General features: G+C 53.9%; 1 protein-coding gene across 3 annotated transcripts in view; it reads right to left on the reverse strand.

Moving 5' to 3' along the window:
• ADCY3 (adenylate cyclase 3) overlaps window positions 1–24855 on the reverse strand; it is a 51717-nt gene that overhangs the window by 21209 nt on the left and 5653 nt on the right. For all 3 annotated transcript variants that reach the window (XM_070428793.1, XM_070428791.1, XM_070428792.1), the window contains exons 3-4: window positions 13534–13683; window positions 22–152 (exon numbers count right to left, since the gene is read on the reverse strand). In XM_070428793.1, coding sequence (XP_070284894.1) covers window positions 22–152; window positions 13534–13683 — 281 coding nt within the window. The remainder of the gene's footprint in view (window positions 1–21; window positions 153–13533; window positions 13684–24855) is intronic.

Genomic DNA, 24855 nt, shown 5'->3' on the forward strand with positions numbered 1-24855 from the left:
GCCCGTGCGGGGCCGGCGCACCTGACGTTCTCATGGCGGTACATGTACATGGTGTTGAACTGCTGCTGGTCCTTCTGGCTCTCGTCCTTCTTCATGTCCTTTAGCATCTCGTCAGCCACATGCTTGGGCAGGATGGACAACATCAGGTTCTCCTGTGGGCACAGGGAGGGCAGTGAGTGGGGACCTCAGGGTCTCACTGGTGTTCATCCAGGGGCAGCTCAAGTACTTCCGGGAAGAAGCACCCGATTCTGGCAATGTCAGCCAGGAGCCACGCGCCCGCCCCCCAACACACCGCAGAGCACAGCCCAGGACGGGCAGCACCTGCACTGGTGGGAGTGCTGACGGGAGCCGGGAGCCGGGAGCCCAGGAAGAAATCCAAGCCTGCTCTGGGCCTCTGAGGCGTACCCCCCGCCACAGGGAGTATGACAGGTCCTGGGGGCCGTTCTCCCCGGCTCCTGCCCCGGGGCAGGGCCTAAGCAGGAGGCGCTCCTCCCTTCCCCTGGGTGGGCAGCCAAGAGGCCCCCAAGGATCTGGTGTTGAACCCCAGCCCCTACCAGCCAGAGGGCTGGGCCTCAGCCCCCCTGACAGAAGACAGATGTGCTGGAGGGCAGCCCCTCCCATTCCCCTAGGACGGTCTGCAGACCAGAGTCCCCCACCTGCTCGCCACCACAGCACAGGTCCCCACCTCCCATCTGGTTCATGGGCAAAATCAATCCTCTCTCTCAGAGTGACTCCCATGGCGAGAACGGGCACGTCCGCCTGCCCAGCCTGAGCACTCACAGTGGCCATGACTATCTCTCGCATTTCCACAGCAACGCCCACCGTTAGGACCCTCTGGGGGGGCATCACGGCAGCTCAGGAATGAGAAGCCCAAGGAACCCAGGGCGGGTGGGGGCGCGGGGACCACCCCCTGACACGGGGACTGAGGACTCTCCTGGAACAGGAGGATTTTTTTTTTAACCCTCACCTGAGAGTGAGGGCATTTTCCCTTGATTTTTTAGAGAGAGTGGAAGTGGGGAGAGAGAGGAAAAAGAGAAACATCGAAGTGCCAGAGACACATGGATTGGTTGCCTCCCACATGCACCCCGACCAGGGTGGGGATCAGATCTGTAACCCAGGTACGCGCCCTTGACCGGGAATGGAACCAGAGACCCTCCGATGCACAGGCCAACACTAACCACTGAGCAGCGCTGGCCAGGGCCTGGAGGATTTTCAAACCAGAGACAGGGCGCTGCCAGCTCTCATGGGCTGCCGAGGGACAGAGCTGCTGGGGTCCCCAGAGAGAAAGGGCAGCAGGGGGCAGCAGTGAGCACCCAGGCTGGGGTAGGAAGCTGGGGATCCCAATCAAGTCCTGTAAGGGGCTCCATGCCCCGACCACAGTCCCAATTTCCCTGAAAACCGCCGCCTCCCAGAACGGCGCAGGCTCAAGGCTGTCAGCCACGGCGGGACGAGGCAGCAGCAGGAGACTCAGTGCAGCCCAGGACACGGCCCGGGATCCCTGGGATCCCCGTGTGACGAGGCCCTGAGCCGCTCTCGGGTGGGGGAGGGTGGGAACCATCACGGGTTGTATGATTTCCGTAACTTTTTTCAAGAGCATGAGCACGCTGAAAGCATAAACGATCTGAACAACAAGGAAGCAGCTGTGGTTGTACATGAAGGCTGCCAGCTGACTCGTGTGGCTTATGAGACCTTAGTCCCCCTCAACACAGTCAGCAGGCAGAGGCCACCCGAGTCGTGGTGATGAAACTGGTTTGGACAGGCACGTGACAGAGCAAGGAGCAGAAGGCAGCCACCAGGGACTCCATGGGAGAGGACGCTCCGGGCACAGGGCAGAGGGGGGCGTGGCAGTGGGCAGTGAAGGAGAGGCGCCCCCCGCCAGTCACAACCAGGACTTTGGTGACAGCCAGATCCAGCCCCCACCTCCGCGGCTCTGCTCGTCCTCCGAGCGGTGCTGCGCTCTCTACCCGCCACGCTCCTCCAGAGGCCTGGCCTCCAGAGGCCCCAGGCCACCTGACTGGTCCCATTTCCCTGCTCTCCTCGTGTCACCTCCAGTACAGACGAGCCCCTCCTACCACTCCCCGCCCCGACCCCACCCTTCAACAACCTCAGCCACCAGCCCAGCCCTGCCCAGGCCTGCTCCTCTCCCTCTGCCCACGTCCTTGGTGTCTCTATTGGCGCTGACATCGTCTGCCCTTAGATTCAAAGACTCTAAGCCAGTGGTTCTCAACCTTCCTAATGACGCGACCCTTTAATACAGTTCCTCATGTTGTGGTGACCCCCAACCATAAAATTATTTTCATTGCTACTTCATAACTGTCATTTTGCTACTGTTATGAATCGTAATGTAAATATCTGATATGCAGGATGTATTTTCATTATTACAAATTGAACATAATTAAAGCATAGTGATGAATCACAAAAACAATATGTAATTATATATGTGTTTTCCGATGGTGTTAGGCAACCCCTGTGAAAGGGTCGTTTGACCCCCAAAGGGGTCGCGACCCACAGGTTGAGAACCGCTGCTCTAAGCCCTTTCCTGGATCCCTTCTGGGGAGTGTGAGGTCAGCTCCGGCTCTTCTAGAAAAACGCTCTACTACGCATAGAGGATCCCTGACATCCATGCTCAGAGCCCAGGAGAAAGGCCCCAGCACCTCATACGAGTTCCTGGAGGAGGAAGGAGGCTGGGATCCAGGTGCCCTTGTCTGGTGGGCCCCACAGGAGAAGCAGGGGTGGTGGGGAGAGACCCCAGGGTAGCCGAGCCTCGAGGGGGCCAGGGCTGAGGGATGTGTCTGGCCCTCCCCAGCACCGAGGCAGAGCCTGCTCTTCCTAAAATAGCACTCGCTCTATGCTTTGGGAGTCACAAGAATGTTCCCAGCCTCTGACCCATTGATGACTCTTCCGGGAATTTATCCAGCAAAAATAACCCAAAAGGCCCTAACCGGTTTGGCTCAGTGGATAGCGCGTCAGCCTGCGGACTGAAGGGTCCCAGGTTCGATTCCGGTCAAGGGCATGTACCTTGGTTGCGGGCAAATCCCCAGTAGGGAGTGTGCAGGAGGCAGCTGGTCGATGTTTCTCTCACATCGATGTTTCTAACTCTCTATCCCTCTCCCTTCCTCTCTGTAAAAAATCAATAAAATATATTTTACAAAAAATAACCCAAAAGAAGTAAAAAGACACACGTGCCAGGGGAAGCTCGCTGCAGTGTCACTACAGGCGTGGGAAACACTGCCGGCGGCCCAAGTGCCAGCAAATGGCTAATTAAACCGGGACGCGCCCTTTTCGGGGAAGATCGTGCCACCTAAACTGGTCTCGGTAAAAACTGTTGCCACAAGAAAACGAGAGAAAAGCAGGGCGGACACAGACTGTGTTCTGCGAAGGTGACGCGGGATCCACGTACGTCTAAGTAAAGGTAAAGGCGGGGGACGGGGGCGAGAGCAGAGAGCAACTGGGGGGATGGGGTTAAGAGAAAACGTAAAATGTTTTCCAAAATGCTATATATGGTGTTATGCTGCTGCTTTTTAAAGAAACTTTTTAAACTGGAAATAAACACAGAACTTCCTGTTGCCTCCAGCAGTGACCCTGACCCCGGCTGGTCCATAGCAACCAGTTTTCTTAGAAAGGGGAGATCCTGGCAAGGGCAAAAGCAAGCATCGCCATCTGAGTCCCGAAAATCAACCAGAGAGAACAGAGTGGGAGAGGTACGGCGTCTCCAGACTGGCAGTCAAACAGTCTACCAGCCCTTTAAGATGCGATTCGACTTTAAATACATTCCCAGCCTGAAGCGGCACCGGCACAAGCCCCTTGGTCTTTAACAGACGCCAAGGGTCTGGGATGAGGAGGTGGAGACCTGCCGCGAACCCACCCCACAAGGAAACTCATGCCCTCGGCCTTCGCCAGGGACTGGCCATGAGGGGAGGAGCTGGGGGGGGGGGGGGCGGTCTGCGTGGCTGGGACTCAGCCCAGAGAAGCCTCAGAAAGGCTTCAAGCCTGAGGGCAGCTGCTGCCTGGAGAAGGGGGAGCCTTGCTCTGGAGGCCCCGGAGAGAAGGCTGCTGGGAAACTTCTCTAAAAGTCCAAACAGCTCCCGTGAAGAGTGTGCTGCCTGAGACGCGGTGACCTCCCATCCGACCCGCCAGAGCCACAGGAGGAGTCCCCACAGGGCGGAAGGCTGGCCCGGGTCCCGCCAAACGGCCCACAAGGCTTTGATGGTCACCCTAAAATCACAGGAGCTAAGTCAAGGCCCGATCCTCTCTGGGAAAAGCACCAAACGAGTCAAAAAGGAAAAACAAGCGCCAGGAGCCTCCAGGAGGCTCCCGGGCACAGAAAACACTGCCCCGTCCTGGGGAGCAGACAGCTGGGCAGGGACTGGCTGGGGCGGCAGCATGGTGTCCTCACCCCGGGGAGAAGTGGACGGGTGGCCCAGGGCTGGATGCTCGGCCTCCTGGCCCCCGGGGCTGGAATCTCCTCTTCCGGGAACAGGGATCTGCTGAGCTGCCGGGTGGTCTGTGAGACCTGGGGGGCAGTGGGGCAGCATGGCCTTGCCGGCTGCGGGAGGGAAGCGATCAAGCCCCCTGCAGCCGTGACTTGTGCCAGGGCTCACCTTGTCCCTGGCGCAGGACTGGGATGGGACGGAGGAAGGCGGCCGGCACTGCTCCCAGGAGCCCAAGCTGCGCCAGCTGACCCTCTGGTGAGCACTGAGGAGTTCATCACAGCCAGGGGGCCGGCGGGGATTTAGAGAAATGAGCTTTGCTGAGTAGACGCTGCGTGTCTACAACATCCTTGTAAAAGGGCAGAGGGAAGGAGAGGCACCAGCAGTGCCCAGGTGGCTGTGTGTGCATACGGTGTGGTGTCTGTGTGGTACCTGCTTGTCTGAGGGGGTGTGTCCTTGTGTATGTACAGGTGTGTCCTACATATGTGCTGTGTGTACACACACACACAAATACATGTCATGACAACCCATCACAGGCTGTGAGCACACAGCTGTCCACAGACATGTCTATTCTGGTCCTGATCTATCCGGGTCCTTGGAGCTTCCAAGCCACTTGGAAGCCATACAGTCACTGGACGCCAACAGGTGCCCCTCCTGGCCTGCCCACCTGAGCAGAGGCGGCAGGAGGAAGATGTGAAGAGCAGGACGACCCGGCCCACTAGCCCTGGGAGGCCAGAGCCCCAGCACCACCTCGCGTGCCATCTGGAAACCCCAGTGCTACCGTATGTCCACAGGGCAGGTGTCGCCCTGTAGACAAGGGGACCACACCACCTCGGTCACTCAAGCGCAGTCACTAGTCATCTGTGCAGGTCCTTGATCTGGGAAGGTCAAAGGTAAACAGTACTCCCAGGAGCTCCGATGGGCGGGCGGGGAGGTCATCGCAGAGTGACTGGCCTCAGGGGGCAGGAGCACTCTGCTGTCTTCAGCCACGGCCGTGGGAGTTCAGAGAGGGAGAGGCTGTGTCACTCACACCAGCCATCTTTCCACAAGACCGTCCCGAGCGAGGACAGGCTCCAGGCCAGGGCTCCGGAGTCTCCCGGGCGGATGGGCTCCAAGGGGAAGCAGAGCCACACTCCATCGCAGTGGTGGGCCCAGACCAGCCAGTCCCCACCAGGAACCACACAGACGCAGGGTCAGCCCAGAGCTGTCCCCTGCGGGAGAGGGGACACGGAGTAGGTGAGCCTCGGTCACTCACCTGGACTCCTGTGCCATCTCCAGAGACGGGCAGGGCCGCTGTGTGGGCCCCGGTGACCGCAGTCTCGGGAGACAGCCCTCTGGACCCACAGAAGGCCCCGTGTGCGGTACCTGGAGCCCTCACAGCCTGCTTGGCACAAAGCAGGTGCTCCCTGGAGGCTGGTGAGTTAATGAGCTGTCAAGCAGGAGACATGGCCCAAGGGACAAGCCATCACCCTCTGGAACAGCACAATCAGGACTTTCCACCCCACGGAAATGGGCCAGAGCCTGTGTGTCCCACGGTGGCACCTGCCACACACAGCTACTGAGCACGCGGATGCGGCTGGTGCAGCGGAGGCTCTGATCTTTAATTCTTTAATTTTAATTAATTTAAACAGCTGCCTATGGCTAGTGGCTGCCATATCGAACAGTGCGGACACTTAGCAATTAAGTACAGCTCGCCTGCCAACACGGAGGGGCAGAGAGCGGCTGCCTGGAGGCCACGGTGCTGAGGGTGCACCTGCGATCAGCGGGAGGGGAAGGGATGCTATGGCGTCTGCAGGGGAAGCACACACCTGCTTCCGTCCTGGACCCCCGGACGGCAGCTCAGTCCACCCTGGGAACGAAGGCCCAGGCAAGGGACAGACCCAATTTCCACCCCTAAGGCTTTAAGGTGGTTGTGCTTCCCTGCCTTTGCCTCCATCCAATGGCACTTCTTCCACATGCCGCTCCCACCTTCCTTTACTCTTACCCACGCCCCATGAGGCCACCACTGCAGCCCAGCCCCGCCCAGAGCCAGCTTCCCGTGGGTCCCCTGACTCCAGTCCTTCCCACATGAGGAACAGAGAAGAGTCCTCACTGAGGGCTTTGTCACCATAGCCTCAGTCCCCATCACCTGCCACCTCCACCCCCAGCCTCACTCCTCACCAGCCCCACCTCGGCCGTCCCCTCTGCTCTCCCACCGCACATCCCAGGCTCCCTCTCTTCCTGAAAAGCCACCCGAGAACCCGCATCCACCACGTTCTTCTTAAATCCAACTCCAAACGCCTCTCAGAGTCTCCGTGGCTCGGCCACCGCCCCTCGCTCCTTCCTCCGCCCCTGGTGCCCGCGTCCACCCAGCACAGCAAGCGTCCCTCTGCGGGCCCACCCCCCGCCCGCACTCTGAAATGTGGTTTGTCCTGCTAGAGCAGTGGTTCTCAACCTGTGGGTTGTGACCCCTTTGGGGGTCGAACGACCCTTTCACAGGGGTCGCCTAAGACCATCGGAAAACACATACATAATTACATATTGTTTTTGTGATTCATCACTATGCTTTAATTATGTTCAATTTGTAACAATGAAAATACATCCTGCATATCAGATATTTACATGACGATTCATAACAGTAGCAAAATGACAGTTATGAAGTAGCAACGAAAATAATTTTATGGTTGGGGGTCACCACCACATGAGGAACTGTATTAAAGGGTCGCGGCATTAGGAAGGTTGAGAACCACTGTGCTAGAGCCTGGAAGGTCAGGATGAAGAACTTGCAGTGACACCCATGGGGTGGGCGCTGGGAGCACAGCAGCACTGATTCCTACTCCAACCAGGAGACACCTCGGGCTCTTCTCAAGCCAAGAGGCATCGAGGCTACACCGAAAACAGAAATATTAGCTGTTTGTGACTGGCACTGTGAAGACACAACTAACTGCCCAGGCTGGGTGGGGGTGGGGGCCGGTCCTCTGTGGCTCCTGCTGAGTGGGCGGCCGCTCTGCCCTCTCCGCCGGGTACTCACAACAGGACAGTGCGCCGGCCACCGGCCACCACACACCGAGTCAGAGCAAGAGGCAGAGCTGCTGTGGAGGTGGGAGCTCCTCCCGCCCCAGCTCCTCTTCCCGCCTCACTGGCTCCCAGGACAGCCCCAGCCTCACTGTCGCCAGGACAACCGGGCACTTTGAGGACTGACACTAGAAGCCCAACCCCAGGCCAGAAGGGAGCTGGCTCCATTCTCGCTCCCCATGACTCCCCTCTCCCCTACCAACCTCCCATGAGAACAGGGTTCAAGGTCGAGATTGCTCTACGCCTTCACCTCGCAGCCAAAGGTCTCGAAGGGAACAGCGGGGCAGGCTGGGGCAGAGGTCGGAGAGGAGGGACCTTCAGGAAGATGAGAAACTGAAGCTGAGCCCACGCGGTGCCAGCTGTCCCAAGTCCCAAGCTCGGGCTCCCAGGAGAGACGTCTGACTCTCACGGTGAACGGCTGGCTCCCTGAGACTCGGGCACCAAGAAGAAATGCCACCCCCGGTCAGAGGTGACCCCAGGCGTTGGGTTCAAGGCAGAGTGAGGAGGCTGCTCTGTCACGGACCCCCCAGGAGCTGCATGGACAACCCAGTGTCACCTCCACCAGGTCCTCCAGGCGCTGGATGAAGGTGGCCTGGCCCGCTGGTCCTCACTGAGGTGGGGGATGGCGAACGACTTGCTGACCTAGAACCCTGCACGGTCAGCCCTGGGCTCTCCCCACGTGCCCGGCCACAGCTTCCTCCCCATGGAGGGCGGGGACCAAAGTCACCCCCTCTTCCCTCACCAACAGAATCTAAAGGACCTGCAGGCCTCACGAGCCTCCTATCATCCTTCTGTCCTCTCCCACATCCTCCTTCAACCACATCCCTCTCTCTGGGAAGCAGCTCTGCATGGGATTCAGGAAGGCTCACATTCTGCAGTGTGTACCTGCTGACAGGTGTGTCCTGGTGCATTTCCTGGATGCCTGCTGTTGCCAGGTGGCAGCCGAGGCGCTTAGCAACAATCAAGATCCCCAACTCAACCCTGGAGTATGATCCCATGGAATAAAGGAAAACAACTCCAGTTCCTTCCTCTGGGCCTCCTGCTCCACCCTGCCACCCCCGAGGAGCCGGGGGGAGCTGGAGAGAGAGGCCTGAGGTCCACCCGGGGTCACAGGTAAATGCCATCAGACTGCCCAGAGGTAGACACCTGCTCAGCTGATGCAAAGAGAGGCCTGCAGGCCAGGACCACGCTCGCAGAGCTTTAAGCCCCTCCCTGCAGAGGAGGAGACTAGAGCCGGGGAGGTTTAAGCAGCCCAGGCCCCACCCCACTTCTTTCCATTACCCACATGCTCCCTCACTCATTTGCCCATCAACAAGATGGACATGCCCGCCTGGGACCAAGCAGAGGATGAAGTCTGTGACTGAGGCCCAGGGCTGCTTCCCCCTTCCCAGGGGGACAGTGCTGGGCGGCCCAGCCACCCGGGAGTTGCCTGCTATTAGCAGCAGGTTGGTCACCTTCATAGAGGACAGTACAACCTCCCAGGTGACAACAACACAGAGAATGGAATCAGAGGAAGCAGGAGGGGAGCCCTGACACCAGCTAACGCCCAGCTTCACTGTCCGGCTGAGGGGGACAAGGCCCGGAGGAGGATGTCCTGCTGGTGGCCACACAGCTGCCATGGCAGGCCGTCCCCTCCGAACACACTGGGCTTCCTCCCAGAGCAGTTTAGAAAACAAGATAAATACACGCCAACCCATTCATCGGTGAGACTTGGACCCTGAGAACTAACCTCTGAAAGGAGGCTTCTTCTGCAAAGAGTGTACTGGGAATTTCTTAAAATTGGGAATCTTTTTAACAAGGTAATGAACACTGTGAGTGCCCGGTGGCTGGTGTGGGACCCACCTCAACAGTTCCTTCCACAGGAGCCACGTCCAAACCATGTGTCCCGTCCTCCTAGGACGTGCTGCAGCCCTTTCCAACGAGTTCTCATGTCTGTTGTCTCACTCTTATGCCCACCAGGAGAAACGTGCAATGGGACCGTGTGGCCTCTACCACCAGCTTACACTCAGCTCCGAGGACACACCGGCTGACATTCCTGGGACATAAAACCCCCCCAGAACTGGGGAGGAAGCAACCTGCATCTCCACGGTCGCCATGGAGAAAGGCACACCAGCCCCAACCAGCTCCCACTACCTCTCAGCCCCTCCCTTCAGCTGGTGACCCCAGGGGCCAGTGTGGCCACAGCTAATCGCACTCAAGGGCTTCCTGGCTTCTGGACTCAGAGTTCTTACTTTATGTGATTCTCAAACAACGCATGACAATGGTATGATTTTTCACCCCAATTTTCAGAAGACTAAAGATCAGACTGTCACATAGCGGGAAGGAGAGAAATAAATAAATACTTAATATTTTCCAAGAAATAGGGGACCAAATGGAGGACTTAACCAAAGAACTGGAATGTATGTGTTAAAATGAAGTGGACATTCTAGAACAACAACAACAACAAAGACAATAACCGAAATTAAAGATTCATCCATTGGAAGTCAAGTCAGTAAAAACATTCTATCTGATGCACAGAAAGAAAGAAAAAGAAAGGTAAGATTCAGGGGGAAAAAATTATGGAATGTGGTAAAAATGTCTAATAAGAATATCTAGAGTCCTAGAAGGGAAAGAAAGAATCAGACAGAAGCAACAAAAAGCTACTTGCTTTGTATGCATATATGCATAATCCATGGGCAGACAATGGGGTGCTAAAGGCCTGGGGAGGGGCGGTGTTGGAGGGGGTCAATGGGGGAAAAGAGGGACATATGTAATACTTTCAGTAATACTTATTTTTTTTAAAAAGAGCTACTTGCTGAAAATTTTCAAAACTGATCAAAGTCATCAAGCCATCAATTCAAGAAGCTCTTCGAATACCTAGCAGAGTAACTACAAAACAAACTCCTAGGTCCATTATTGTAAAACTGCTAAAAACCAAAGGCAAAACTGTGAAAGCAACCAGAGGGAAAAAAATATGCAATTACTTTAAAAGGGGCAACTGTATGTCTGACAGCTGGCATTTCCACAAAAATGATGGAAGCCAGAGGCTAATGGAATGACACCTTCAAAGGACTGAAAGTAAATATCTGGCAACCTAGAGATCTCCATCTGATGAAATGAACAAGCCCCTGGAAAAAACAAACAAACAAACAAACACAGACTTTCCAAAGCTTAAACAAAGAGAAATGTAAAAACCTTTATCTGTGAAGGAAATTGAATCTTCTCATAAAGAAAACTCTAGACTCACCAGGTTTCACTAGTGAATGCTGCTGAACATTTAACAATGGCCCACATCTTCCTCAAACTCGTCCAGGGATTAGAAAGAGGGAACACATCTCAAATTCTTTCCTAAGCCTCACATTACCATGACACCCCAACTCGTCAAAGTCACTGAAAGAAAACTAAAATGGCAAGCAAACCTCTCCTGTGCACATAGTCACAGAACTCCTAAGGAAAATATGAGCAAATTGAAGCTGCCAGGGTGGGAGGAGCATTCCAACCCTCCCAATGGTAAGAGTGCCTTTTCTCATTTCCAAAGGGACTTAACACATTATCCATTTTATCCCAACGTTTTATTACCATCTATACTTTACACAAAGGGAAACTGAGGCCCGAAGAGGTGAAAGAACTAGCCCAAGGTCACACACAGGCTAGACCTGGGCTAGATGCATTCATTCCACTTGATGGACATTTACACACACCTGCTGTGTCCCAGCAAGGCCTGGGCGTGTAGGTTTGTGCCCCTCCCCTGCACCCCCCCCTTCTGCCTCCTGGGGCCTCTCATTCCTGGGGCCAGTGCCCCCTGGCTTCTCTATGGCGTTGGCTGCTCTATGGCATTCGGGGGTCCCCAGCACACAGGGTGCCCCCCTGTGCCAGGCCCCAGGTTCCATGCTCTGACCCTGCCCGGAGCAAGCACAACGCACGAGGCATTAGGAAGCGGGACTCATGGCCCATGCACTGCAGCCTGACCATCACCAACTCCAAGCTCACTGGTTACAAAGCGCTTCTGCCTGTTTCCCGTTGGACTCAGGGAACCCTGCACGATGAGGACTAATACTTCCACTTCGGAGTATCAATACCCCCACCTTTGCCGATGAGAAAAGTGAGGCTCTACGGCAGTGGTTCTCAACCTTCCTAATGCCGCGACCCTTTAATACAGTTCCTCATGTTGTGGTGACGCCCAACCATAAAATTATTTTCGTTGCTACTTCATAACTGTCATTTTGCTACTGTTATGAATCGTCATGTAAATATCTGATATGCAGGATGTATTTTCATTGTTACAAATTGAAAATAATTAAAGCACAGTGATGAATCACAAAAACAATATGTAATTATAAATGTGTGTTCCGATGGTCTTAGGCGACCCCTGTGAAAGGGTCGTTCGACCCCCAAAGGGGTCGCAACCCACAGGTTGAGAACCGCTGCTCTAAGGGGTGGAGAACTGGTCTAAGACCCAGGGGCCTTCCTCTCCACACCAGGAGGCCCCCGCCCAGCACTGTTCGATGAGATGGAAGATGTCCCGGGCTTTACATTAAGAGACAGACTGACGCAGATTGGTGTGTTGAAAACCACCCAGAGATCTTAGGCAACAACTCCTGGCTCAGCAAAGTGGTGACAGGCTTTGTGTTTTTTTATGCCAAGAACCTGAGGAATGCGTCCACAGTAGGAGAGGCCAGATGCCAACGAGACAAGACAGCATAAAAACCAGAAACTAAGGCCTTTCAAGCAGCACTTTGAAGAGGATTCTTTAAATATGTTTAAGCCGCAGCAGCTCCTTGGGAACCACGGGACCGAGGCCGAGGAGAAGGGGACACACATGGTGAGCTAAGCCTGGCCCTGTGTCCCCGTGGAGGCTGGGAGCGTCCCCTTCTAAAACCTGCCTTCTGCAGAAATGAGCCCGAGGCCCAGCTCCGAAGCTTCTAGATCTCATTGCTAAACAGATCGAGAAAACACACCCCCAGGACAGAGGAAGCCAGGGCCATCAGCTAAATGAATCCCTGTGGGCCTCCAATAGCACTGTCCAGAGAATGTGAGGCCCACCGATGGGCCCCCACCACCCAGGTTCCTGAGGGACCCCGAAACCACAGCCCTGGCCACCTGAGGGGCAGAGTCCACGAAAACTGCATTTTGTGAACCCAGAGCACCCAGCACGCCATGAACGCAGAGGCACGGTTCCCAGAGCAGAGAATCATGTATTTTCCACTTGAGTTTGTGCGTGAGGGAGAAATAACCTCTGGAGGACAGGAAACTGGCGGGTGTAATTTCTGGGGACCTTCAAAAGCATTTGAGAAGAATCCAGACCAAAAATGATGCGGAAGACTGACTCACACGAGAATGGGAGGTGCTGCGGTGACTGGGGCTGCAGGGAAGCCGGTAAACAGCGGGCCAGCAGGCACTTCCCGCAGAGAAAAATGTAAACGGTGGGGTCCCGGGGGGTCGGGCTGGTTTTACTTTGTTAAAAATGACTGAGAGGGAGGAGACAGTGGGGAGACTGCCCTGAGCATGAAGAAAACAGCACCCTGGGCGGATGGACTTCACCCCGAGGGCCCGAGGCCAGGGCATGGGTCCCGCTGCAGGGAGAGCAATTCTATGCGCACAGTAGGTGGGCCGTGCAAACCTGCCCTTGACCTTGAGAGAGTGGCAGAGGACTAACAAGCCCACGGAGCACAAGCATTCAGTGTATAGCACTCGTTCACCTGGGAAAGAAACACGGGGAGCCACTGGCGGCTGCTGGGGTGATGTATTTCTTTAAAAAGTTTTAAATATAAGGACACACACACACAAAAATAAGCTGAAAAGGGGAAAGAGGGAGGTTTAGGCCAAGCACAGAGGATTCGGGAGTGAGTTTCCAGTAAGAGAAGCTCCCTGAAGTCGGAGGAGCCCTTCCAGGCGAGGGACCCCTGAGGTGGCGTCAGGCTCAGGCGGCGAGCACCTGACCTGGTGGGGCAACTCCAAGGCCCCCGGGGCTGCGCACTGGACTCCCCCCCACCCCCCCACAGGCCCCTCCTCCCATCTCGGGTCGGACCAGCTCCCAGCCCACTGCCCTCAGGCCACCCAAGAGCCTTACCTGCTGCTGGCTCTGCTCCTCCAGGTTCATCTTCACCTCCAGCGACTGGCGGGCCTCCAGGAAGGCCTTGCGGTGCTTGCGGTCTGCCATGTAGTAGGACATGACGCCCACGACGATGGCGCACAAGTAGAGGAAGACGTTGGCCAGGATCTGCGCCCCGAGGAGGAGAGAAGAGGACAGTGGTGAAGGCGCGTCTTCAGGAGCGGGGGTGGTGGTGGGGAGCAGTGGCTGAGACCAAACCCCAAGTTACCAGTGTCCGGGGAGGGCCCAGCAGAGCCTGTGACACCGAGGGATGTTCAGGTCCCTGCAGCTGACGCTGCCCAGTTGCCGTGGCTGAGGGCCCACCCAAGGGTGTGGCTCCAGGCCTAGCAGGCTGGTTGGGGGGTTGCTGTTCTCCCCTCCTGCTAAGCTGGCCAATCCATCCACCTGTGAGGCCTGAGCAGTCCCTCTGCTACCCATTCATTCGTTCACGCATTTGTTTAACCACCACACACTGAGCACATGCGTATTATGTGCAGGTAGGTGCTGATGAGCTGGGAGCAGAGGGCAGGAAGCCCAGATCCATCAGCGGCAGGTGTATAACCCGACCTGCAGAGGTCCTGGGCTTGATTCCGGAGTCACAATGTGACCGTTGCTACCCTGCACCTGTGCCACAGGCTTACAGGTCTCTGGGGTTCACATGCATCCTCGGTCACCCCTGCCAGCAGGTGAGGGGCGGCCCGTCCCCGTACCCAGGTCCCACGAGGAACCGAAGCTACAGGAAGAGGAAGAGGAAGAGGGGGTGATGGGACCCGGTGTTTGTGCTGCGAGCTCAGTGCATTGGCACAGAGAGCTTCTTTGGGCTGCGAGAGCCTGTTCCTCTGTCCCCGGCACCTGCAGGCTCCCTGGGTGTGTGCCCCCCAGGCCACTCCAACGGGCCGCTGGACTGCAGACCTACTCACCTGCTGCCGAGGTGACCCTGGCACAACCGCCTGCACTGTCACACTAAGTGGGCACCGAGCTCTGAGCGGGGTCTCCTGCCCGCCACCGCGGGTGCTGGCTGACCACCCCCATCACGTGTCCATCTAACAAAACCAAACCAGGCTGTGCAGGTTGTCAGAGGGCAAGCAAACACCACCGAAGCGTCTAACCCAGACAGCGTGACAGACTCGGGTGTGTTCATGCCTGGGGACCATCGAGGCAGGACAGCATTCCTTGCACTGAAATGTGGGTATTTAAAAACAACCCACTTCTGCGCCCCACGGTGGGTAACACGGTGCAGAAAATGAATGCACGAGGAGCCCTGGACTGAGGCCCTGCCCCTCGCTAGCCGGGAACCTGCACGTCAAATCACCCGTCTGCGCAACGGTTTCATCTCAGGTGAGCTGAGGGGCGGACTGACTCCGGGCAAAGGTCCCTGCGTTCTTGACTGGTCCTCATCTGACCTCACCTCGGAGGGCAAAGGCTGGGACAGGGGTGGGGGTGGGAGGTGAGGGTGGGGGTTGTGACCTGGTGCAGAGAGGCCCGAGGAAGAAGGCTGGATGGGAGGGAGGCAGGTCAGTTTCCAGGTTGGCCACAGAGCCACGCTACCTCCTGTCCCCTGAGGCCTCCTCCCCTCCCCAGCTGCGCACTCGGCTGCAGGGATGTGGAGGCAAAACGCTACTGGAGAGTGACATGGGTCCCTCGGGTCCCATCCATGCCGGAGAACTCCCTCCCAGCCTCCCAGCAAGCTCATCTATTTCTAGACCTTTCTCCCGGGAGCCCCAAGCCTTGGGTTTCTTAGAATGCCCCCAAACATCTAAACTTGCCTCCAGTGAAGAAAGGACCCCCAGGGCACTGTTGCTCTGGTCCTCCTGCCCCCTCTCCCACACGACCACAGGACCGCCCGAAGGAGCTGAGCCATTCCCTCCTTCCCTCCTCCCCTCCCCCTGTGCAGGGTGGAGAGCGGTGGGAGGCTGACCAGGGCCCTACAGGCCATTTCCAAGTCCAGGGCCCAGATCTGAAAGGGTGATGCAGCCAAGCCGAGGAGCCCTCCAGCCAGGAAGCGGGGTCGGCTAGGGGAAGGAAGGTTCCAGAGAGAGCAGGGGAGCCAGGAGGAGGTTTTTCTAAATATATATTTTTTTTTTTTTTTTAATTGATTTCAGAGAGGAAGGGAGAGGGAGAAAGAGATAGAAACATCAACGATGAATCGCTTCTCGGCCTTTTGGCTAAGATCAAGTGTAGAAACATCAACGATGAGAGAGAATCATCAATCGGCTGCCTCCTACACGCCCTGTGTGGGGATTGGGCCTGCAACCTGGGCATGTGCCCTGACTGGGAATTGAACCACAACCTACTGGTTCATAGGTTGATGCTCCACCCCTAAGCCACGCCAGCCGGGCAGGAGACGTTCTTCAATCTCGGGGGGATGGCTCCGCACCTACACGGCTGAGAAGCTCCGGTTGCTACCCTAGTGGCCTGCTTTAGGCTGGGCAGTCTGACTTCCCCTCCAAAATTTTTGAACACAAGATTTTAAAAATGAATAAAATAAACAAGTCTCCCAAGTGGGTAAACATTCAGACTGAAGCTTCATCTAACCCACAACAGAAAAAGTATTTATGACTCCGGGCTCAGAAACGCAACCGTGAGAAAATGCCTTCCCCGCGTGCTTCCTCCTGGAATCCGATGAATCACCACATCCTGCACGTTTCCGAACAGCCCTCGGGGACGCGGGCTCCAAAATGGAAGTCGCCCTCGGAAGCCTGCCGGTGGCCCCAGTGCCTAGGCTGGCCTCTCCCTGTGGGGTCGTTCCGGCCTGCAGGTTCCAGAACACTCCAGAACTGGGGAGAAGGGACGGAGGCAGAGAAAGCTGCCCCGGCTTTCTGTGTCCGTGTTGGCCGCCCGCAGGGACCTCGGGACGCTCAGCTGCTGGGGGACGGCCACGCTGACGTCTCTGTTCATTAAAACAAGCTGAGATGTTTTGGAAAAAAATCTCCAAGGTGCAGGCAGCAGCAGGGGAGATGGCACCTCAGCCGGCAACCAGCCTCCCGGCCCGGGAAGCCCAGCCCGAGCCTCCCGTGGCCCCCCAGCCACGATCGCGCAGGAACAGGCCGGGCTGTGTAGTCACGCAGACCTCACACACCACCAGCAAGCGGGCGGCCTGGAGCAAGTCCCTCACCCTCTGTGAGGCATGGCTTCCTCATCCCCCCATAACCCTGAAAGCTGTTCAAGGAAGCAAGTGGGTTGCTTTCACCAGATTCTTAAAAGGGTCGGTTAGACTAATAACCACAAAACTCCTCGAGGCTCCCCCGTCTCCTGTGGCTTCGGAAACGGGGAACACCGGGCCACGGCACTGTGTGTCCTCTTTTTGATGTGACCCCGTTCGTCCGTCACCTTGTCTTTTTCTCCAGGCCAGATAGTTCCAGTTCTACCTAAAGGACTCTATTTTAAAAGGTTTAATCGTGTTCATACGACTCAACCCTCCTGAGTCTTCGGTGAGAGGCGGGCTCCATGCGGAGTGCGGAGAGTGAAAGAGGACCTCAAGGAGCTCCGATCTCCGGGGGATGAAGACGCTGCCAGAAGCAGAGGGAGCCCAGCAGGATTCTGAGGGGTAGGGGCCTGTGGGCAAAGGCCCTACCAGGGAGCAAACTTGGGCTGGACACACACAACTGTGGGTTTTCACACACACACATTTTAATATAAGGATTCTGGACGGTAAAGGGAATTGAAACCAACTTTCAAACCAATGGCCAGTATCAAATGATGGAAAGGCAAGAAACAGTAAGTTATATGCTTACAGGAGTGACCAGATGGCAGCAGGGCTCCATGCCGCCTGCTCAGGTCTGCTCGCCTCGAAGCAGTCAGCACTCGTTGCATTGAGCGCTCAGATCCTGCCTTTCAGGAACTGTCTTTGAAATGAACTCGACAGCGAATGGACCAGCCCCGAGGAAGAGGAACATTTGCACCAGGAGACAGGAGAGCTTCAGAATTCCAGAAATATTACCATCACACACCCGTGGCAGGTGACAAGGTGAAGGAAGATTACTGATCACATACAAACTCCAAAGCCCTCACGCATGTACCCACTGCACAGAGCAAACAGTGGCCCCGGACGGCCCACCCTCAGTTCCAAGTGACTCGGATCTTGGGAGTAGAACTTGGTGCAGACTCTCGGCTGCAGGCCAGCGTCCCTCTCCCCCGAACCTGGAGGACTCCCTTTCTCCTTGGGGGCTCGATCCCCTTTCTTCCCTCCCTTGTTGCTTCCCAGGGATGACTCCGCAGCCCTCCTCTCTGCAGCCTCTCAGGCCAGCCTGGGGACACCCGGGGTTTCTTTTCAGTGCCGAGTCCTTAGCTGCTGGTTCCCTATTCAGTGTTTCTGAGCCAGGTGCTCAGGACGTCCAAGGAGAACAGGTGAAGAATGGAGATTTCTGGGCCCCACCTGCCTGTGGAGACCCGGGAATCTGCATTTGCCCATCACTGTTCTAGGGGCTGTAATAAATATTAAGACAAAGCCCAGATCCTCCAACCGGCCTGGCTCTTTAACCCAAACTGAGCGCTGCTTTAGGTCATCTCTGAGCCCATGGCCTATTGTTTTCCTGTCCATTTCTTCTCTTTTATTGTTTCTTCTCTTCCCCGTTCTCATAATCTCATCTTCGGGTCACGCCTCCTTATTATTCTTGTCTGGCCCGCCTCTCTTCCACACACTCAAAGCCACACCCACTGTTCTCCACCCATTACGGCTGTTTCACGTGTCCTGCATTTAATCCAGTTCCCTGATTTTTAATTTAGATTTTAAGTCATTTTCCAAGTTTCCTTGTCATTGCCCCAACCCTTCTCTTACTGCCTCCCGCCCCCCCCTCCCCCCCCTTGGCAAAGCTAACACACGGTCACAACCAGAGAGACAGGCCTGGGAGGACCGTGCCGGCCAGAGACCGGTCCTTGCAAGGTACTATCTTGGACACGGACACAGAGATCTTCCAATTCCAAAAAAGTCCTGGCAAACTCCACTTCTCCTGAATTTCAGTTTTTCAGCCATAACTGCCTGAACCAGTGCCACCTGGGTGTGCTCCCCTCACCCTTACTCAGAAGTTTCCAACCCTGGCTGCACCTTAGACTCACCTGGAAGCTATGCCCGGGCTGCCCCCCAAAACAGTGACGCCAGCGGCCAGGCACTGACATTGCTAAAAAAGCTCCCAGGGGACTCCAGGGTGCAGCCAGGGGTCAGTGGGAAAGCCCAGCCTGTCGGTCCCCTCCCATCAGCCCTGATCTGAAGGTCCACCTCTGGCAGCCCAGGGGCCGGCCTCAGCTCACCGACTGCTCCCAGCTAACTGCAACACGTCCCCGACCCCACATCCTTGGTAAACCGTTACGGGACGCCTGAGCCAGGGCCACCCCTTCTCCCTGTCTCGCTGGGGCTCCTGCAGCACCTCCAGTGGGTCCTTCACTCCACCTGCTCTTTCTGGACAAATGCCCCCTGGTCCTCCTCTTCATCACTCCTCCTCCTGCCACCTCCTGGCCCAAACCCTCACCCCCCACAGGCCTGGGCACAGACTCATCTCCCAAGTCCCTCTCGGGTCCTACCACCCCACCCTCTGGTGCCATGTTAATCTTCCAAAATTATCTTTTTGCAAGTACCACCTCCTGCTCAGACACCTCAATAGCTGCCGGCTGTCCAGAAGGTGAAGTTCAAAATCCCCATCCTGGCACCCCGGCCCCTGCGAACCTTTCTCCACACCTCCCACCAGTCCCTGGCGGAAACCCTTCCGTTCGCCAGGCTGTTGTGCCCAGCATGTCCCCGGCAGGCGCCCTGGGCCTCAGCACACGCCGCAGCCCACACCTGCAGAGGCCTCGGGCTTCTCCACCAAGTTCCTGCGGGGAGGCCTCCCCCTCACCTTGCTAGTGTGTGTGGGCTTTGCCTTCTATGCCATAAAAGTCCATGTTTGCATTACTATTTTTAAACGCTTAGAAGTGTTTGCCTTTGAGTGGAACAGATGTGTCTGCCCGTTACACTTTACGCTCCGCAGGGACAAGATCTGTCCCAGTGACCACTGTCCCCAGCACGCCACACACTTGTGACACACAGGCGCCCAGTGACCACTGAGCGAAGGAATGAAAATGGAGGAAGGACAGGAGGAAGAGAGAGGCGGGAGGCAGAGACAATGGAAATGCCAACTCCATGGGTCTTGAGGCTTTGGCTGCACCAGGCAAGCACTCCGCTGCACCCCCACCTGAAATACCTGAAATGCCCCCTTGCAGTCCCCCCTGCCACCTTCCACCCTCCCCTCAAAACCTAGCTAAACCCTGCCTCCTCCAGAGCCTTCCTTGACGGCCCCACCCCTGAGTGATGACAGCCTACCCCGAGCTTCATAGAGGAAATGTGCGCGAGATCAATCATAAAGAGAAAAGGGTGAGAGGTGCAGCTCACTCTGATCTCACTTTCCTAGAAAGGAAATTGGGCAGGAGCAGAAACACGAACGTGTCAATTTTTATATGTTGTTTTAATTTTCACGTAATTCAACACGTTTTTCTAATGTATCTTGTGATTTCTGTGTTAATCCATTGGTGATTTAGGCATGTTTTACTTAATTTCACGTATTTGTGGATTTTCAAAATATATTTCTGTTCATTTTATTTCAATCCATCATACTTTGCATGATTTCAGTAATTTTTTAATGTATGGGATCGTGTGTTGTGGCCCAGCAGACTGTGTGCCTTCATAAACTTTCCAATGCACTTTAAAAGAATGCGCATTCTGGCCCACCCATGTGGCTCAGTGGCTGAGCATCAATCTATGAACCAGAAGGTCACGGTTTGATTCCTAGTCGGGGCACGTACCCAGGTTGCAGGCTCGATCCCTGGTGGGGATGCAGTCGATCAATGATTCTCTCTCATCACTGATGTTTCTCTCTCCCTCTCCCTCCCCCCCCCCTTCCTCTCTGAAACCAATAAAAATACATTAAAAAAGAAAAGAATGTGCATTCTGTAGTTGTTGGGTGGAAGGTTCTATAAGTATCACTTTGATCCAGGTGGTTGTTCAAATGCTCTATATGCTTACTAATTTGTCTATCAGTTTTACCAATAACTGAGAAAGGAATATTGTAATCTCTAAACAATCATAGACTTATCTATTCTTCCTTTTAGTTCTATCAGTTTTGGCTTCTTATATGTTGAATCTTTTTTAAATATATATATATCTTTTTATTGATTTCAGAGAGGAAGGAAGAGAAACATCAATGATGATAGAGAACCATTGATCGGCTGCCTCCTGTACATCCCCCACTGAGGATGGAGCCCACAGAACCTGGGCATGTGCCCCAACCGGGAATCGAACCGTGACCTCCTTGTTCATAGGTCGACGCTCAACCACTGAGCCACGCCGGTCAGGCTGTATTTTGAATCTTTGTTATTAGGTGCAAACATAGTTAGAATTATGATTAGTTTTTAGTGTTTGCTTGTTTTGCTGAATTGACTACTTTATCATTATGAAATGTCCTTCTTTATCCCTGGTAATATTCCTATTCCAATATCTACACTGTCTGATAATAGTGTAGCCAGCCACCCCAGCTTTCTTTTGATTAGTGGTTCCATGAAATACCTTTCTCCATTCTTTTACTTTTAATATATTGTGTCTTCATATTTTAAATGGATTTCTTTAAACTTAGTTGATTCTTGCTTTGTTATCCATCTGACAACATCTACCTATTAAATGGAGTGATTGTATCACTACATTTATGACTAGCGATATAGCTGAATTTAATAATATCATGATGATTCCTATTTGTCTCATTTGTTGTTACTTTACCCCAACTTTTCCTGCCATCTTTTGATCCTTTGTATCATTCCACTTTAATCTCCATTATTGGCTTGTGTGCCATACTTCTTTGTTATACTTTTCCAACGGCTATTCTGGGATTTACAATATACAACTTTAACTTAATACAGTCTACTTCAAATATTATTTTACATATAGTATAAAAAATTATGATAGTATACTTTCATATCTCCCCCTTCCCTTGTTCTATTATTATATATTTTGCTTCTATGTTATAAAGTCTACAGTATATTGTTTACATTTTTGCTCTAAACAGTCTTAGATTAACAATGAGAAAAAAACTAACTCATATTTTCCTACACATTTATCATTTAGGGGCCTCTTCATTCCTTTGTACAGTCCAAATTTCTGTCTAATTTTTCTTCTGCCTGGAAAACTTTAATACTTTTTGTAGTGCAGATCTGCTGATGATGAATTCTCTCCACTTTAGTTTGTCTACAAAAAACTCTATTTCACCTTCATTTATTGAAGTATATTTTTGTTGGGTATAGAACTCTAGATTGACTATTTTTATTTTTCCAGCATACTGTGTTCTTCCTTGGATAATTTCTGACCAGACATCTGCCATCATTCTTATCTTTGTCCCTCTCTATGTAATGTGTCCTTTTTTCTTTCTTTCTCTCTCTCTCTTTCTTTCTTTCTTTCTTTCTTTCTTTCTTTCTTTCTGGTTTTTATGAGTTTCTCTTCATTACTAGTAGTAAGCAATCTAATTATGACGTGTTTTGGTGTGATTCTTTTTATCTGAGTTATGTTGAGCTTCTTGAACTGTGGGGTTTATGGTTTTCATCAAATTTGGAAATTTCCCCATCATTATTACTTTGAATGTTTTCTGTGTTCTCTGTTCTTCTGGGACTCCACTGCTCCCCAACGCCTACAAAATGTCGTCAAAGCTATCTCAAATAGCTTTCGAGGTCCTCTATTTCAGATCCCAATGTACCTTCCAGACTTCTCTCTTACTATCTCACACACCCAATTCTCCAGTCAAAGGTTCTCATATGTTCACCCCCCAAATCACTGCTCACCAGCCATCACCTCTGCCCCTTCCCTACCAATCTGGTGCTCAAAATCCAATGTGCCCTTCATGGCCCAGCTCAGTACTGCCTCCTCCAGGCCTTTCCTAACCAAGGCAGAATGATGCTGCTTCTCTGGGCTCTCCCAGGTCTTATGTGTCCCTAGTGGCCCCTCGAGGGCTTGCGGATGTCCTCTCAGTCATCTTGGATGAGCCCCACCTCAGACCAGGAGAAAGACACTGGACCCTGTTGTCTCTGTGATGGGGTGAGAGTAATAATTATATCAAAATGTGCCTGTAACACGTTCCAGAAGGAGAAGTTGTACACACAGTATTCTATGAAGAAGTGAGTCAGGGAGCATCTCTCCGTTTTTCCCAAGAGAAAAATGAGCCACACAGCAGACTAAGTCAAGTGTTCCGAGCCAGAGGACATACCCTCCAAGGATCGTCACTCTCAGACCAGTCCATCAATGTAACCTCTCAAGAGTTGGGGAAAACTGTGGTGATTACCAGAGAGGAACGGGTGCTGAGAAGCAGCAGGATGGGGCTCGAACGGAAGGGGCAGGAGCACAGGACAGCACTGAAGCCCTCGGAACCGATATTCCAGCTCCGCCGAGACCTCTGGCCCTCTCTCCCGCTGCCCACCCACTGACCAGCGCGCACAGCCGGCAGGGCCCTCGGTAGGCCCCTCCTGCATCTCTGCTCCAGCTGCGGAGTGTTTTCCCAAGAGTCAAGTGTGTTTAAGTCCCAAACCTGCTCCATCAATGGTTTTTCTTGGTATTATACTGACGTGATTTAATTCAATAGGACCTCAACAGATAAACTGTGAGTGTGACAGGAGAGCTGTTATTTCTAAGTAAAATTAACATCTTGGGGATTTCTGATAAATGTGCTTAGCTAAAAGGAATGACTGCTGACTTAGGAGTGGGCAAGGCAACAGTAAAAATTTAGCGAAAAAAGAAGAGTCATAAAAATCTAGGGGTCTAAATAGACCCAGATTATTTCCAAGTAACTTTTAATTCTCCCTCCACCTGAAGGAAACTAGAAATGACAGGCAACACATCCCAACTACAAAAGAAGGCCACCAGAGCCCGGGAGGGGGGGGGGGGGGTGTACCCAGGTGCGGGGACAGAGCCTTCCCTTCAGAAAAGATGAGCAAGTGACGACAGCTAAAGGTTTTCAGTTAGAATAAGCTATTGGAAATGCAGATAAATGTATATGCACATGCGAGATTTTTTGTGTGATTCCCGGATTTTATGGACCTTTTTAAAAAAGCTACTTTGTTGAGTTATAGTTTACATTCAATTAAAAGCACCCATTTCAAGTGTATGTTTAGATGAGTATTGACAAATTCACACAGCTGTGTGACCACATCCACAATCACCACACGGAACACTTCCATCACCCCAAAATGCTCCTCTGTGCCCCGTCCAAGCCCGCCCCACCTCCACCCGAGCCCCACAGAATGTCTGAGGTATCACAGCTCTCACTGCGCTGTGTCGAGGTTATTCGTTCACCATCATGTAGCGTTTGGTTCTCAGTCCCTTTCACAGACAGTAAAGTCCCCTCTTTGGGGCATTATCGTTCCGTGTGTTTTGACACATACGTTGTGGGACCACAATAACTGAACGTTTTGCATTAACTGACCTACTACTGCCTTTGCCAACCTCATCAGAGAAGAGGACACTTTCCCTGCGTGTGGCTCTGGACGGCGGACCGGAGACCAGCCGCCTGCATTTTTACTGCGTGACCCTCCTCTACATCCTGCCCGAGACAGGACCTTCCACTCACAAAATAGGCATGAGGACCACATGACGTGACAAAGATAAGAAATACCTGAAAGACCTATGTCAGTGTTATTTGTAACTGCTTTTAACAGACTGCGAGCCAGGTCGGTTATTCTGACGGAAAGTGAGCTCCCAGCCCCTAGAGACACAGAAGCAAAGAACAGAGGAAGAGCCGGGCGGTGGGGGTCCCACAGAGAAGCTGTGGCACTGCCTGCAAGACGGACTGTGAGCACCACAAACCTGTCCACCCCTAACCCAGCGATGAGGGTGGGGAGGGGCGCGCCACTAACCCTGGTGAACAGGAACGAGAGGCGGCCACCCAGGAGCGGGGGACACATCTCACAGCCCGATGGTCCCCGTGATTCGCAATAAAGGACACACGCCCCACACGTCAACTCCCCAGGGCCCAGGCCCTTTGGATGAAAAGCTTAGCCTTCCAGGGGCAGCCGAGGAGCCCTCGGAGCTGGGACGGAGCTGGGACGGGCCTGACGCTGCCAGATCTGACTCAGCCGACACCAGTTACATTCACGGGGACCCGTCTTGAAACGACATGTGAACAACAAACCACAACCATGGAAATCCTGCCAAGTTCAAATCCAGTCCTCTTACCCTGGGGTTTCCAACGGGGTCAAGGGTGGGGTGGGATTTGCTCGGAAACATGTCATTTTCACTTTGTTTACAACAAGGAAAATGTTCTTGAAGAGAGGCAAGGGGAAAGCAAAGGAAAGGTCTCGTTA

The sequence above is a fragment of the Myotis yumanensis genome, unplaced genomic scaffold, assembly GCF_028538775.1.
Source record: "Myotis yumanensis isolate MYYU_CA2020_CCGP unplaced genomic scaffold, mMyoYum1.0.hap1 SCAF_11, whole genome shotgun sequence".
Taxonomy (NCBI): domain Eukaryota; kingdom Metazoa; phylum Chordata; class Mammalia; order Chiroptera; family Vespertilionidae; genus Myotis; species Myotis yumanensis.